At 41.2% G+C, this 17768-nt stretch overlaps 1 protein-coding gene across 2 annotated transcripts in view; it reads left to right on the top strand.

Annotated features, from left to right (window-relative positions):
* Positions 1-17768, top strand: part of DYNC2I2 (dynein 2 intermediate chain 2) — a 108809-nt gene that overhangs the window by 47738 nt on the left and 43303 nt on the right. For both annotated transcript variants that reach the window (XM_053696107.1, XM_053696108.1), the window contains exons 3-4: positions 5977-6086; positions 10783-10940. In XM_053696107.1, coding sequence (XP_053552082.1) covers positions 5977-6086; positions 10783-10940 — 268 coding nt within the window. The remainder of the gene's footprint in view (positions 1-5976; positions 6087-10782; positions 10941-17768) is intronic.

Genomic DNA, 17768 nt, shown 5'->3' with positions numbered 1-17768 from the left:
GCTGGATTGCCTTCTGCTGCTTGCCTCTGACCACTCTTCTGATTAACCCCTGAACTGCCGGAATGCCTTACTGTTGCTGAACTCTGCTTGCCTCTGATCACTCTTCTGATTAACCCCTGAACTGCTGTTACTGTGGATTGTCTCATTGTTGCCGAACTCTGCTTGCCTGACTACTCTCCAGTTATTCCCTGTTGTGCCAAGAAGGACTGTCCCTCTACTGTGAGTACTGTTACCTCATTTACGTTATTCTGTTGTTCTGGGATATTTTCTTATCCTTCCACTTGACGCCAGGATAAGAAGACTACTGGCCAAGTTTGGTCTGATAGGGAAAGATCACACGAGCATCACATTATACTTGGGCCATGGACCCAAATGAGGTAGCTGGGAACCCATGCCTCACACCTGCAAAGCCTGGATTCCAAATTGCAGACTATTACTACTATGCTCTCCTCACTTGTTGCAGAGAAGAATGCTGCGCCTATTGCCACACAGCCTGTCCTTGCTGCTAGTACCGCAACCTCCTCCCCTGCTTCTGGTAACATACCCCGGATACCGTTGCCTGACAAGTTTGATTGCACTACCGACTGCAGGGGTTTTCTCAACCAGTGCAGACTGCATTTCCGCAATGACCCTCATACCTTCCAGTCTCATTAGTCAAAGGTTACCTTTATCATTTCTTTGTTGAAAGACAAGGCCCTAGACTGGGTCTCTCCCCTCTTGGAACAGATTGCTCAACTCCTGAACAATGCTGATACCTTCATTTCTGCATTATCCTCTGCATTTTGGGACTTCTGGTCGCACTTCTGCTGCAGAGTACTCTCTCTTGGATCTCCGTCAGAACAATAGATCTGTGGCACAGTATGCCATCGAGTTTCGCACCTTAGCACTTGAGACCAGTTGGTATAGCAGTGCTCTCAAGGCGGCCTTCCTGAGAGGCCTGCATGAACACATCAAGGATGAGCTCACTTATCGTGATGTTCCCTCTTCCCTGGATGATTGTATAGCACTCTACATCATTCTGGATTCTTGCTTTCAGGAAAGACAAGCTGAGAGAGAGAGAACTCGCAGAATCCTTCCCTCTTGTCCTTTTACCTGTCCAGCCAATAGACTGCCCTCTACCCTTCCAGCACCTCTAGTTACCTCTGAGGAGGAACCTATGAATCTCTCTTCTCTTAAATCCTCAGATAAGAGTGGGGTACCTCTAAGCATGGCCACTACTAATTCCCCTCACTCTTCTCGGATCTTGGTACCTATTACCCTCAACGTTCTCCTGAATTTTGTCCACGCTCAGGCCTTTATTGATTCAGGGGCAGCTGGAAATTTCCTAGATCACCGTTTTATGATTCACGCAGGGTTGCCTCTTTTCCAGAAAAAAAACAATGTCTAAAAATAACCACTCTGGATGGCACTCCCCTTGGATCAGGTTTAATCCATTTCCAATCAGCACCCCTAACCATGACTGTCGGGGTCCTACATTCTGAACAGTTGCAGTTTGATGTCATCCATTCTCCAGCACAACCAGTTATCCTTGGTCTTCCTTGGCTACGTAAACACAATCTTTAATTCGACTGGACCGAAGGACAGTTGGCCTCCTGGTGTAAATCCTGTTTTCACACCTGCTTGGCTATGGCTACTCTACTACAACACATTCCTATAGCCAGCCTTCTGACCCCTTCTAACCTTCCCTCAATATATGCAGACTTTACGGATGTCTTGGAAAAGAAAGCAGCTGATGTGCTTCCACCTCACCGCCCTTATGACTGCAAAATTGACCTCTTTCCTGGAGCCCCACTTCCTAAAGGAAGGACTCATCCACTGTCCAAAGCTGAAACCAAGGCCATGGAAGAATATATCCAAGAGAATTTAGCTAAAGGCTTAATTTGCCCTTCCTCCTCTCCTGCCGGGCTGGGTTCTTTTTTGTTGGTAAGAAGAAGGATGGTGGTATGAGTCCCGGTATCGAATACATAGCCCTAAACAACATAACGATCAAGAATCGTTATCCTATTCCCTTGATCACTGAATTATATGATTCACTCCAAAAGGCGAGCTACTTTAAAAAAATTAGATCTTCGTGAGGCGTACAATCTCATTCGCATCTTCCCGGGACATGAGTGCCTCGTAATGCCTTTTGGGCTGTACAATGCCTTTGCTGTCTTTCAAGCATTCGTCAATGATGTCTTCCGTGACCTCTTTAATTGTACCGTCATCATCTATTTGGATGAAATCCTCATATTCTTCGCCACCCTGGAAGAGCATCATGAGCATGTGAGACAGGTGCTTCTTCGTCTCAGAGACAATTCTCTGGTAGCCAAATTGGAGAAATGTGAATTCGATAAAGTCCGAATTCAATTCCTTGGTTATGTCATCTCTAAAGAAGGTTTCGCCATGGATCCCACTAAGCTAATAGCAGTTCTGGAATGGGCTCAGCCCACCACATTGAAGGATATCAGAGATTATTTGGGTTTTCCAACTATTATTGCAAGTTTATAAAGAATTTCTCCAAGATTGTTGCTCCTCTCACTGAGCTGACTAAACAGAACAGAGACTGTAAAAATTGGCCCCCAGTAGCTGTGGATGCCTTCTCTCATCTGAAGATGGCCTTTTGTACTGCTCCTGTGCTACGTTATCCTGATTTACAGTTCACCTTAGAAGTTGATGCTTCTGAAATTGGAGCTGGTGCAGTCCTAACCCAAAGAGACCCTTCAACCTCCAAGTTGCATCCTGGGGCCTTGTTCTCTAAGCAGTTTTCTCCTGCAAAAAGGAATTACAACGTGGGAAATCGTGAACTCCTAGCCATCAAGATGGCCCTTACTGAATGGCGTCACTGGCTAGAGGGTACTACTAACCCCATTCAGATTCTCACGGATCACAAGAACCTGACGTACTTAGAGACTGCTCATCAACTCAATCCTCGACAGACCAGGTGGGCCTTATTCTTTTCCTGTTTCAACTTTATAGTCTCTTACCTTCCTGGGACAAAGAATAAAAAGGCTGATGCGCTTTCCCGTCAGTTTCCTCAGTCTAATGACGCTTCTGAAACTCCTATTAAACACATCATACTTCCCTCCTGTGTGGTTGCTCAGCTCAACACCTTTCTTCTTCAAAGACTGCAACAAGCTCAGTCAAGAAAACCTTCTGAAGCCCCTATGGCTCCTAAGATCCTTTATATTCCTCCAAATCTTTGTTCTCCTGTGCTATCCTGGGCTCAATAGCAAGCTCTCAGGTCATCCTGGTTTTACAAGAACCTTTAAACTCCTTTCCCAACACGTGTGGTAGCCTACCATGAAGTTGGACTCTCAGGACTATGTCAAGGCTTGTCAGACTTGTGCTGACAATAAGTTGTTAATAAGATTCCCATTCCCTACCTCATGGCCTATTTCAACCATTGTCCATACCTAAACAACCATGGACACACATAGCCATGGATTTTGTTGTAGATCTCCATCCTTCTGACCATCATACAGTCAAATGGGTTGTGGTGGATCGATTTTCCAAACTTGCTCATTTTGTACCTTTACCTGGTATGGCTCCATGGTATACCCGTAAATATTGTCTCTGACAGAGGACCTCAATTTATTTCTACCTTTTGGAGGAGCTTTTGCAAATTGCTTGGAACCACGGTTTCTTATCCTCTGGTTATCACCCCCAGACTAACGGGCAGATGGAGAGAACCAATCGGGATCTTGAAGCTTATCTGAGAACATATGTCAATTCCCAGCATACTAATTGGTCTGGGTTGTTACCCCTAGCTGAACTGGCTACGAACACCCATTGACATTCTTCTCTACGATGCTCTCCTTTCTAGGCCGCAGCTGGTTATCATCCTTGTCTTTTCCCTCTTTCCACACAGTCTACAGGAGTTCCTGCTGCAGAACATCACTTTACTGACCTCACTACCCATTGACAACGTATTCGCTCTCAGTTACGTTCAGCTGTCTCCAGATACAAGATCATCATCGAGCTACTGTTCATGTTTTCAGTGGGTGAACGTGTCTGGGTTACTACCCGACATGTTTATGTACGTCAACCCTGTCATAAGTTAGGACCTATGTATATCGGTCCTTACAAGGTCCTCAAAAGACTATCTCCTGTTGCCTACAAAGTGCCTTTGCCCAGAACTCTGCGCATACACCCGGTCTAACACACATCACTGCTCAAGCCTTACATCATGAACAGATACACTCGACTCAGACCTCCTGCTCCTCCGCTTTTAATCCATGGTGAATATGAGGTCACTAAAATCCTGGACTCCAGATTCAGGCACAGGCAACTACGATACCTAGTGCACTGGAATGGTTACTCTGTGGCGGATCGGTCCTGGATTCCAGCCTGTGATGTTCATGCTCCATCTTTGGTCTCCAGGTTTCATGCTACTTTTCCCTTCAAGCCAGGTTTGGGTCCCTGAGGTACCCTTTAAGAAGGGGGCTGTGTCACGCCGCTCTGTCTCAGCTGTGGCTCAGTGTTTCCTTCCCATGGCCGTTGCCATGGTTGCGGCGATTATGTCATCGCCGCATGCCGTCTCCTTCCTCAGATCCCGCTCACCGGTCTGCTGGCGCGAATCTGCACCTATGTAAGTCTCACCTCACTTCGTATACCTTGCCAAAGTATAGGTGTTACTGTGCGTGCTCCTGGGTGCTTATTGTGATTGAATTGCTGGATTGCTTTATCGTTATTGAACTCTGCCTGTTTAACCCCTGAATTACTGGATTGCTTAATTGTTACTGAACTCTGCCTGTCTGACCACTCTCTGTTGTTTAACCCCTAAACTGCCGGATTGCCTTACTGCTGCTGAACTCTGCTTGCCTTTGACCACTCTTCTGATTAACCTCTGAACTGCCGGATTGCTTTCTGCTGCTAAACTCTGCTTGCCTCTGACCACTCTTCTGATTAACCCCTGAACTGCTGTTACTGTGGATTGTCTGATTGTTGCCTGACTACTCTCCTGTTATTCCCTGTTGTGCCGAGAAGGATTATTCCTCTACTGTGAGCACTGTTACCTCATTTACTTTATTCTCTAGTTCTGGGATATTTCCTTATCCTTCCACTTGACGCCGGGATAAGAAGACTACTGGCCAAGTTTGGGCTGATAGGGAAATATCCCACGAGCATTACAGTTATCAGGTAAGCATACATTTTTGTTTTATGATAAAAAAAAAAAAAGACAAATAAGTTGTTACATGGCAAAAAAAATATTTATTTACGTTACTTGAAGCGCTCTGTTTATTTTAGCTTAGCAATAATGGGATACATCAGGGATGGCCATGTATGGCCCTTTGCTAATGTAAAACTAAGAATCTGTGCCATAGTTTTTTTGGCCCCAGGTAAAAGCAAAACTAAAGATGTGTATTTTTGGGGATTTCTCGTGATGTAAACAAAGTGGCCACAACTTAAAAGAGCTCTCTATACAGTGAAGAACATCCGAGAGCGGGTTCCCTGTAACTTTACCTAAATCAGGGCCTGTGCCACTGGATAGGAAACCTATTATTATTTGTGTGTAGCTATACATTTAAATTACTGAGCTACCATCCCTGGTCTAAATGGTTAATGGTTACATTTAATTTAAAGGGACACTACATAGTTTTAATTGTGTGCAGTAAAAAAACTATCACAATAGTCTTTCATTATTTATTTCTCAAATGTAATTCTGACACTGCTGTATTTTACACAACCATTGTTTACTCTAGAAAGCCATTTAGATCTGCCCCTAACTGTTCTCAGCAGAGGACATAAGAGAAGGTTATAACATGCACATTCATTTATGTCTAGTGTCTCATGTCCCATAGGGGTTTGAGTGGTCTGGTCTTTTCTGTCTAGCAGAATTAGATCTTTAGAGATGCTCAGTTGAGTAAGGTTAGTTTTCAGTGACTACTCACGTGTGCTTATTGTTGGGAGATAGACACGTGGCTCAGACAGTATTTGGGGGCTTTGCAGCTTTCAGTGAGCTTGTTTTCATTTGGTTTTGTACTGCTCATGTAGGTATCCTGCTTGCACAGCCTTCACTTCCCTGAAGCATTCGAGCGACAGCTGCAGGTCACCGGCATCACATGGAACTCTACGGGCTCTGTCATCGCCTGTTCATACGGCAGGTAACCTTGTCATTGTCTTTTTAGATGTACAAGCGGGTAAATAAATACGCTTTCACCTGCAAGTTGCTTGTTTTTTATATTGCTTTATTTATCAAACTCTGCACAGCCTTTTTATATGCACACTTTCTGAGGCACCAGCTGCTACCAAGCATGTGCAAGATATTAGTGTATACGTATATGAGTCTCTGTCACTGTACTGAGGCAACAGCTACTACTGAGCATGTGCAAGAGCTCACAGTGTATGCGTATATGAGTCTGTGATTGACTGATGGCTGTCGCATGATACAGTCATATGCACACTTACTGAGGCACCAGCTACAACTGAGCATGTGCAAGAGATCAGTGTATGTGTATATGAGTCTGTGATTGGCAGATGGCTGTCACTTCATAGTTATATACACACTTACTGAGGCACCAGCTACTACTGAGCATGTGCAAGAGATGTAAAAAAGGTACGGAGGGTCTCCAATAATGCCCAAAATTATTTTATTCCAAAACTCTGTTCATAACAGGATAAAAAGAGCACCACGTTTCGAGGCACAAGCTCCTTAATCATGTGTGCTTTTGCCTCGAAATGTCGTTCTCTTTTGAACAGAGTTTTGGAATAAAATAATTTTTGGCATTATTGGAGACCCTCCGTACCTTTTTTATGTTTTGGGAGCCAGGAAGTAGCTCCAGGTGGGTTTCTCCTATTGGGTTGTAGTGCTGAATTCTACCTTCTTTCTGCATGTACAAGAGGTCACACGTATATGAGTCTGTGATTAGCTGATGGTTGTCACATGATACAGTTATATACACACTTACTGAGGCACCAGTTACTACTGAGCATGTACAAGAGGTCACAGTGTATACGTATATGAGTCTGTGATTAGCTGATGGTTGTCACATGATACAGTTATATACACACTTACTGAGGCACCAGTTACTACTGAGCATGTACAAGAGGTCACAGTGTATACGTATATGAGTCTGTGATTAGCTGATGGTTGTCACATGATACAGTTATATACACACTTACTGAGGCACCAGTTACTACTGAGCATGTACAAGAGGTCACAGTGTATACGTATATGAGTTTGTGATTAGCTGATGGTTGTCACATGATGCAGTTATATACACACTTACTGAGGCACCAGGTACTACTGAGCATGTACAAGAGGTCACAGTGTATACGTATATGAGTCTGTGATTAGCTGATGGTTGTCACATGATACAGTTATATACACACTTACTGAGGCACTAGCTACTACTGAGCATGTACAAGAGGTCACAGTGTATACGTATATGAGTCTGTGATTAGCTGATGGCTGTCACATGATATAGTTATATGCACACTTACTGAGGCACTAGCTACTGCTGAGCATGTACAAGAGATCACAGTGTATACGTATATGAGTCTGTGATTAGCTGATGGTTGTCACATGATACAGTTATATACACACTTACTGAGGCACCAGTTACTACTGAGCATGTACAAGAGGTCACAGTGTATACGTATATGAGTTTGTGATTAGCTGATGGTTGTCACATGATACAGTTATATACACACTTACTGAGGTACCAGCTACTACTGAGCATGTGCAAGAGATCACAGTGTAAACCTATGAGTTTGTGATTAGACTGTCACATGATACAGTTATATACACACTTATATGCACACGCAAGATATCGCAGTGTATGCGTATATATGAAACGGGGTATTGGCGCACATCCATTTGCAAATAAACTACATATTTTTAAATGCTGCAACAAATTGCCTGCAAAACCATATTTTCTTTTAAATAAAATTGGGATCTTAGTCACACAATAAGGCCATATTCTGCTTAGCCAGTCACCAACTTACAAGTTGGCGTTGTGTATATATAAAGCTAGGGAGTCTCATTCTATTATTAAGAGAAAAAGCAGAAATGATTCAGCCCATAAAGGCAAAGAAGTGTAGTGTTAGGATCAATCAATATTGGGACACCTTGTAAGTTGGTGACTGGCTAAGCAGAATATGGCCACATTGTGTGACTAAGATCCCAATTTTATTTAAAAGAAAATATGGTTTTGCAGGCAATTTTTTGCAGCATTTAAAAATGTTGTTTATTTGCAAATGGATGTGCGCCAACTCCCCCTGTTTTGTGTAACTACTTGGTCATATTGGCAGCACTCCCAAAGATGTTTATATAAACTTTTTGTAAGGTGTGCTAAACCAAACATATACATACTGTATATATGAGTCTGTGATTGGCTGATGGTTGTCACATGATACAGTTATATGCACACTTGCTGAGACACCAGCTACTACTGAGAATGTGCAAGATATCACAGTGTTTATGTAAATGAGTCTGTGTTTGGCTGATGGCAGAAAATAATTCAATTTTGAAATTTTCAGAAAAAGAATCTATAGCTCATCTAAAATTCTGTGCTATTGCATTGCGTTTTTATTAACCATGTTCAGATTATACAGTTTTTTTACTATATTTAATGGTTGTTTAATTCACAGTTGAAGTTTCTACTGATAGTAAGTTGGCACCATGTGTCCATTAACCCCTTAACGACCAAGGACGTACGCCACACGTCCTCAAAAAAAAGTCAGTTAATGACCGAGGACGTGTGGCGTACGTCCTTGGTCTGGAAAGCAGCTGGAAGCGATCCTGCTCGCTTCCAGCTGCTTTCCGGTTATTGCAGTGATGCCTCGATATGGAGGCATCCTGCAATAACCCCCCTTGGCCATCCGATGCAGAGAGAGCCACTCTGTGGCCCTCTCTGCACCGGACATCGATGGCCGGTATCGTTGGTGGGTGGGAGCTTACGTGGGAGGCGGGTGGCGGCCATCGGTGCGCTATGTGGAGTGGAGGGGGGCGGGATCGGGGGGCGGGAGCTACGGGGGCGCGCACGGGGGTGGTGGGCGGGCGCGTGCACGGGGCGGGAGCGGGTGGGAACCGCTACACTACAGAAAAAAAAAAGTTAAAAAGTTGAAAAAACCCCCACTAAAATGCAATCTAAGGGTCCTGGAAGGGGTTGGGGGTTGGTCTCGGTGGGGGGGGAAAGCTACACTACAGAAAAGGGAATTAAAAAAAAAAAAAGGCACATTTTGTTACAAAACTGGGTACTGGCAGACAGCTGCCAGTACCCAAGATGGCGCCCATTATTGCAGAGGGGAAGGGTTAGAGAGCAGTATGGTGGGGGATCAGTGAGGTTGGGGTCTAAGGGGGGATCCTACACATCAGCATATGTAAATATGCTTTTTTTTTTTAAAAAAAAAAGGGCCAAATACCTTTTATTTTAGTACTGGCAGAGTTTCTGCCAGTACTTAAGATGGCGGGGACAATTGTGGGGTGGGGGAGGGAAGAGAGCTGTTTGGGAGGGATCAGAGGGTCTGATGTTTCAGGTGGGAGGCTGAGCTCTACACTAAAGCTAAAATTAACCCTGCAAGCTCCCTACAAGCTACATAATTAACCCCTTCACTGCTAGCCATAATACACGTGTGATGCGCAGCGGCATTTAGAGGCCTTCTAATTACCAAAAAGCAATGCCAAAGCCATATATGTCTGCTATTTCTGAACAAAGGGGATCCCAGAGAAGCATTTACAACCATTTGTGCCATAATTGCAGAAGGTGTTTGTAAATAATTTCAGTGAGAAACCTAAAATTGAGAAAAAATTAACGTTTCTTTTAATTTGATCGCATTTAGCGGTGAAATGGTGGCATGAAATATACCAAAATTGGCCTAGATCAATACTTGGGGTTGTCTACTACACTACACTAAAGCTAAAACTACCCCAAAAAGCTCCCTACATGCTCCCTAATTAACCCCTTCACTGCTGGGCATAATACACGTGTGGTGCGCAGTGGCATTTAGCGGCCTTCTAATTACCAAAAAGCAACACCAAAGTCATATATGTCTGCTATTTCTGAACAAAGGGGATCCCAGAGAAGAATTTACAACCATTTATGCCATAATTGCACAAGCTGTTTGTAAATAATTTAAGTTAGAAACCAAAAGTTTGTGAAAAAATTTGTAAAAAGTGAACAATTTTTTCTATTTGATTGCATTTGGCGGTGAAATGGTGGCATGAAATATACCAAAATGGGCCTAGATCAATACTTTGGGTTGTCTACTAAAAAAAAATATATACATGTCAATGGATATTCAGAGATTCCTGAAAGATATCTGTGCTCTAATGTAACTATCGCTAATTTTGAAAAGAAATGGTTTGGAAATAAACTTGTATTTATGGCCCTATAGTTTACAAAAAAAGCAAAGAACATGTAAACATTGGGTATTTCTAAACTCAGGACAACATTTAGAAACTATTTAGCATGGGTGTTTTTTGGTGGTTGTAGATGTGTAACAGATTTTGGGGGTCAAAGTTAGAAAAAGTGTGTTTTTTTCCATTTTTTCCTCATATTTTATATTTTTTTTTATAGTAAATTATAAGATATGATGAAAATAATGGTATCTTTAGAAAGTCCATTTAATGGCGAGAAAAACGGTATATAATATGTGTGGGTACAGTAAATGAGTAAGAGGAAAATTACAGCTAAACACAAACACCTCAAAAATGTAAAAATAGCCTTGGTCCCAAACGGACAGAAAATGGAAAAGTGATGTGGTCATTAAGGGGTTAAATCATACGCAGATATATTTGTTTATATTCCAGCTGAGGACCCTGCACTATTTGTTCATCTGATTATTTAACACTTTTAGGATGGGTGACGGAGACTGGAGCACAGAAAAATCCTACATCTGTACCTGGAATTTGGATCGGAGAGGCTTAAACCCAAATCGCCCCGATGTCATAATAGATGTCCCTAGTTCAGTTATGTGTGTCGCCTTTCACCCCTCCCAGCCGTCACTTGTAGCTGGTACGTGTCACTGTGTCTCTTTATTTCTAATACAGGTGGCCCTCGTTTTACAACTGTTCAATTTACACCGTTTCAGAATAACAACCTTTTTTCCAGTCATGTGACTGCTATTGAAAAGCATTGAGAAGCAGTGCATTTATTAAAATAGCCAGTAGGTGGAGCTGTCCGCTTGTGTTGCAGCAAAGCCAAGCAAGCTGAAATTAATCAGTTTAACCAGACCTGAGCTATCAAGCAGATTTCAAAGGAACAAGATCTTCCTGTCTATAAATCAGTCCAGATTGAAATGCATAGAAAGAACTGTTTGCAGAAAAATGCAAGTGAAGTCTGTGTTGTGTGATTATTGTATTAGGTTTATAATGCTGTTTAGCAAATGGTTTTGTTCATTTAACTTAGTTTAATTATATATTCTTTGTTGTGTGATTATTTTATTAGGTTTATAATGCTGTTTAGCATTTAAAGTCTTCATTTCAAAGCTTTAAATTAATGTATTGGGTGTTACTTATGACAATTTTGAGAGGGGCCTGGAACCTATCTCCCTCACTTCTCATTGACTTACATTATAAACTGGGTTTCAATTTACAACGGTTTCAATTTACAACCATTCCTTCTGGAACCTAACCCCGGCGTAAACTGAGGGCTACCTGTATTTGCTTAATGTAAACATGAGCTTCCTATGTCAGATTATGTCTAACAAGTACTGATTAGATTAGCAAATTAAAAAGTGCTTTTATTCCCAGCAATATATGGTCATATTCTCCAATCAAGATGTATTTCAGTGATCACGTCAGGTTACAGAGGGTGTAATTGTACAAGATAATGTACAATGTATATACAAATTAAAAACAATGTAACTGACTAAACAATTGTTTACTATGGATACAACAAGAGATGTAAACATTGCCATAGTTAAAAAAGTCATAACACATTGTTGCACATCCGATAATTTGTTTAGTCAGTTACATTGTTTTTAATTTGTATATACATTGTACATTATCTTGTATCCACTAGGGGGTGTGATGACACCCACACTGAAGCCTTTTTGGCGCTAAAAGAGGTTTAAAAGAAGTGTGAATAGTGTTATACAATTAGCATGATTAAGTGGGTTTGCCACGAAACGTCGCTGTTTTTTATGTAACCAAATAAAAGTTTATACCAAGATATTGGTGCTGGTGTTACTACAAGAGTATTTCTGATGACCAGGGGAGATTGCAGCTGTCCCCCTACACCGTGCACCACTGGATACTAAAGTGCTGTATACCTTCAACATTGGAATACTAGATTAGTTAAACATGATCTATTTCTCATAAAACCATGCTGATTTGAACTCCTAATCTTGTTTAAACAAATATACTGATCAATATAATCCCTTCAAGTATCTTCCCCACTATCAATGTCAGATTAACTGGCCTATAGCTTTCTGGATCAGCCCTGCTTCCCTTTTTTAAAAGTGGCGCCACATCAGCTTTACGCCAGTCTTGAAAAGTAGTAGAAGTTTGTATATAACAGTGCTAAATTCCTGTAAAATCCTTGGGTGTATTCGATCTGGGCCTGGCGTTTTATTTACCTTAGTATTATCCCATTTTTTTCCTGATATCCTTTAGAGATAACCCAGTTAATGGTATGGGCTTGTATGCTCTAGTTTGTTTCAAAGTATCTCCCATTGGTTCCTCTCTTGTGTATACTGAAGAAAATAACTGGTTTAGTATCTCAGCCTTCTCCCTGTCACTGTTAATCATGCTATCCTCCACGCATTTTAATGTACCTATATTGTCTTTCTTAGATTTTTTGCAATTTATGTACTTAAAAAACCTTTTAGGGTTAGACTTAGAATCCTTTGCCATTAATCTTTCATTTTCAATTTTGGCTAATTTGATTGCTTTTTTGCATCATGTTCCCGTTTTGTGACAGATTTTCTTCCCTTCTTTTGTATTTGATTGTTGTGATCAATAACTAATAGATCTGTGCAGAGAGATGTGTGAACAGTTGTAGCAAAATACCTCGGAATCCCAAGGGGGTAGCGTCGCCTACTATGTGCCGCTGCGCTAGGCCTCTTAAGTCTGATTCCTTGCTTCAGTTTAAAAAATACAGCGTAATATTAAACATGTGTATCACAAGGATGTAATGAAACCGTGCTGGGTATAATGTGAGTGGGATGGCTGTAGGATTACTCCTGTAATCAACGGATTAGTAGAGTTTCCATTGGAGCTCTGGAAAGTGCGACCACTTTAGATCGCTGTTGAGACACGTCCCACTTATTTATTTATTTTAAACAGTAAAAAAAAAAAAAAGTATAATAAACATTACAAATTTAATTAATCTTTTGGAAGTGAAATGGTTAATTTCACACATGTAAATTGCTATTGTCCTTTCACACTGTACAATGGTATTGATGTAAACACTTAAAGGGACATTATACACTCATTTTTTTCTTTGCATAATGTTTTGTAGATGATCTATTTATATAGCCCATAAAGGTTTTTTTTTAAATAAATGTTTAGTTTTGCTTATTTTTAAATAGCATTGCTCTGAGTTTCAGACTCCTAACCAAGCCCCAAAGTTTTATGAGAATACCGTCAGCTACCTTCTCCAGCTTGCTCCTGTTTGTGTAAAGGGTCTTTTCATATGCAAAAGAAGGGGGAGGGGGGAGGGGGAGTGTCTTATTTGCCACTTGCAGTGGGCTTTCCAGCTGCCTTTTCAACAGAGCCAAACTGACAGCTTCTAAGTAAGTTTTTAAACTGTTTTATACTGGATTTTTATATCAGTATCTGTGCATCTTATTCTTTATAGTAGTGTCTATTACATGCAGTTATATGAAAATGAGTGTATACTGTCCCTTTAAGGGATATTCCTGCTGAATGGTTATTGTATTAGTGATTTGTATAAAGTGCAATTAGTAGGTTTCTGGTAACTTCACAATGGGAGTCACGGTTTACTTTCAGCTCTGGTAAGTAGCGCTCAAGTAATACAAACGCTTGAGTGGGAAAACTTAACTTTTTACTTGTAAAACAAACGCTCCGATGCTTTCAATATACTCACGGTAGCAGTTTCACATGAGTGCAATTTACACTAGAAATCTCGCACAAAAAAACGCTTCACTTGTAATCTTATCCTTTTCGAGGGATAATTGTGCAACATAAGTCAATGAAATTGTTCACCTAAGGATACACAGGAGTTCTTGGCAAGCTGATGTTTCACAAGTATGGGAATGTACAGTATGTTGACTGGGAGTCCAGAGTGTTTGCACATTAATTACAACCTACAGTCTCTAATAATGTAGCATGTCCTCATAATGGAGGTCGATTTATTAATAGTCGAACTGACATAATTCGCTGTCTGCTCGACTTCGCAAAATGCCAACAGCGTATTTAACATTGCACAAGCATTTCTAGGAAAATGCTTGTGTTATGCCGCTCCCTGTTCATTGGCGACCAATCGATGCAATTATCGGAACCCTTACTGGATATCAGTTGTACATTGTCCTAGTATTATATTTGTTTAACCCATCTGGAATTCAGTATTTGTGTGTCTTTATACTATTTATGTGCTCCCATTTGTCTCCGATATTCAGCATCTATCCTTACTGTTTTCTTCATAATTAATAATAGAGCAAACCGGTGCAGCTTAAGTCTCTGGGCAATACACTGACCCTCTGGAAGGTGATCCACTGTTAAATAAACTCTACAGTTATGTTTGTTATGTAAGGATGCTCTTGTGTCCCCCCCCCCTCTGCTCATTAGTGTATCTCGTGCTGAGTCAATGTCTAACACTAGACGGGGTATAGCAACACTTCATTTAAATTATAGTGTTTAGGGGTCTACAGCCTACCAAGTCTATACCCAATGAGTTTCTAAGAAATTTTCTCCCAAGTTTTAATAATACATCCACTTTTCTATTACTGACTTGATGGCTGTTGTGCCTCTAGCACTTAAACTCAGATGCATGTAAGGGGCAGAAGGAGATCCACCACATGCCTTTAGTGACCCTAATAAATATCCCCCAGAGAAGAAGGTTACTTCTGAATATATTGTTTCTTCCTCTGAATATGGATTTTAGAAACTCAGGACTTTACCACTGAAGCAGTGACTGAAGAAGTGTCCTTTAATTTTAGGATGGAGCATATCCAGGGGTTTTACACCAACCTTTTCATTATTGCATAGTAGGATGCCAGGAGTTTTTACAAAGGTTCTAGGAGTATTACTGACTGGAGAAAGCTCAGGGAATCTCTGTAGTAAAGCAATTCTTCAGCTGTTTTGCCTCTGGATGTGGGGTTACCAATAAACATTCTAGAACTCTGTGCAATCTTCAAGGGCCTTCAGAGTTGGCCCAACCTCAGGCAAGAATCCTTTTTTCTCCTTCAATCAGACAATGGGGCAGATTTAACAAGCCTTGTATCGGCCCCAATATTCCTGTTTCTGATTGACACCCTGAATCTACAGGGGGCGGCATTGCACAAGCAGTTCAACAATTCAGCGATGTCCGTCCGACAGATGGTAAATCGGCCCCAATGTCACATCAGTAGCATACAGTATATCAATCACCAGGATGGAACTCTCTGTTCCCTCTCAATGAAAGAAATGTCATATTCCGTGAGTGAACAATTAGGAGGAAGAACAAGTTTCAGTAATTCTGATTACCCTGGGTTGGCCTTGCAGGACTTGGTATGCAGATCTGATCCAAATGTCCATGTGCCTGCCTTGGAGCCTTCCTCTCAGAAAGGAACTTATTTCTCAAGCACCTTTCTTGCATTAGGATCTCTAAACACTAAATTTGAGGATCAGACCATCAATTCAATCAGTTTCTCCTCTATTTTATGTTAAGATGGATTTGAAGGTATTTCAAGCTCTTCCATTTGAACCCATGGGTGGTTTAGAATTTCAACTGTTATCCTGGATGGTTCTCTTTCTCCTGACCATTTCTTCAATCCTCCTTTCCTGATTTTTCATCAGGATGAGGCTGTTCTTTTCTTCCTAATGTAGTTACGACTTCTTTACAGCCTGGATGTTGTGAGAATCTTGAAATTCTATGTTGAAGCCACATAGGATTTTTTTTTTTTTCTTCATTATTTTTTCTGGACCTCGTAAGGGTCAGAAAGCTACATCAGTTACACTAGACGCTTGATTTATATAGGGTACCTGGTTGTTGGGAAGACTCCCAGTGAGTGCATTTCTGTTCATTTCACTAGAGCAGTTGCAATTTCTTGAGCCTTCAGAAATGAGACTTCTTGGTATTCATAACATCATTTTACAAAATTCTACGACTTTAACGTGTATCGCTCTACAGGGCTGCTTTTGGCAGGAAACGTCTGCATGCTGCAGTGCCTGATAAGGAACATACCTGCCTTAAAGGGATAGTCTAAACCAGATTTTTTTTATTATTTAAAAAGATAGATAGTGGGGCGTGTCCGAACAGTGATACTGAGTGGTCTCAATTCTCTTGCGCTCCAATCGATCTCTAACTAATCCGCCGATTATAGGAGGCATCCTATAGTTATATCCCAGTAATTTGCTTACTATACAATTGCAAAGTTCAGCCCTAATCGAACATATCAAAACAACAGTAAGGTTACACTGCATCCTCATCCTTATAATTAAAATATACGGAAAATCACACAACCGAAGAGGGGAAGAGCTGCATGCAAAATCTATACGCTTCATATTCATTTATAGCCTACACAGGAGAAATGGAATCACAAACCCACTCCGCATCACCTTTTGAAAGGCTGGAAAGAATCATAGAGATACTTCTTGAAAAAGCACCATATGATAAAGAAAATCTGCACTAGCAGTACACTAAACACTTGCCGGGAAAGATCCCCTGATGCTGACAATCAAAATGGCGCCAACCCTACAGCTTTTATAACAACGAACACAGATCATCACAAGAACCCTGCAAAACCACAAAGCTACATTCCTCGCCATGGAAAGCCTCATCAGATAACGGTGTCTATATCTGATCCGGGTAGCATACCTGATAAAACTGCAAGTCTAGTTCTTATGCACCTCGACAACGGAGGACACTTCCTGACTAACACCACAACTCAAACATTGGCACCAGTTAAAATCCCAAATCGGTCTCAGCAGACAGACCAGATCCCAGTGCAAACTGCGCTCCCAAAGGAGCATGTTGGGGGCTCCCGGTCAACCGATATCGCTGGGCCGAATTGCAACAAAATGGAGGACAATTTTTAAAGAACATGGCGCCCAAAGTAGCGACTTCTACAATAGGCATAACAACACGATGCCGACAACCCGTGCAAACAACGAAACCGGATTCACAGGTGGGACTATTGACTTATATAACACGCCATATCCAGTCCTCACAAAGAAACTTCCTAGACTTTACAATGATTGATGCTAGCCGACAGGGAAAATCTGGGGACTGATAATAAAGACATCCAGCTAAAGCCACACTCAAAAAAATAAAGTTAAATTCAGTACGTATATGCTAAATCTTGAGTTGATTTTTGGTTCTGAAGTGTTTTAAGTTTAGTCTTTCTTTGTTTGCCTAACAAGTTAATAACAATGGGTATGTAAGCTTCACAACATGTCTGGAAATAATGATAAGGGAATAAATAATTCTAGTTATCAATTTCTATATTGTTTAAATATATATAATACCCTATGTAGATAAAGGTTAAAATTCTCAGCTGTTTAATAAGTGCATAGAGAGTGATGTTGTTTCCTCTAATGATATTTTCAATGTTTAATGCATCATAGCAGATAAATAATGCTTGGCGGTTTGAATTATACATAACCCCTTTCATGTGGCCTGCGGCCGGGGCCTATAAAGGGCAGAGTAGACAACTTGTGCCTTAATTTAACCCCCAAG

The sequence above is a fragment of the Bombina bombina genome, chromosome 12, assembly GCF_027579735.1.
Source record: "Bombina bombina isolate aBomBom1 chromosome 12, aBomBom1.pri, whole genome shotgun sequence".
In the NCBI taxonomy this organism is placed as follows: domain Eukaryota; kingdom Metazoa; phylum Chordata; class Amphibia; order Anura; family Bombinatoridae; genus Bombina; species Bombina bombina.
Note: the sequence above shows the minus strand (reverse complement) of the source record. Positions and strands in the feature narration are given on the sequence as shown.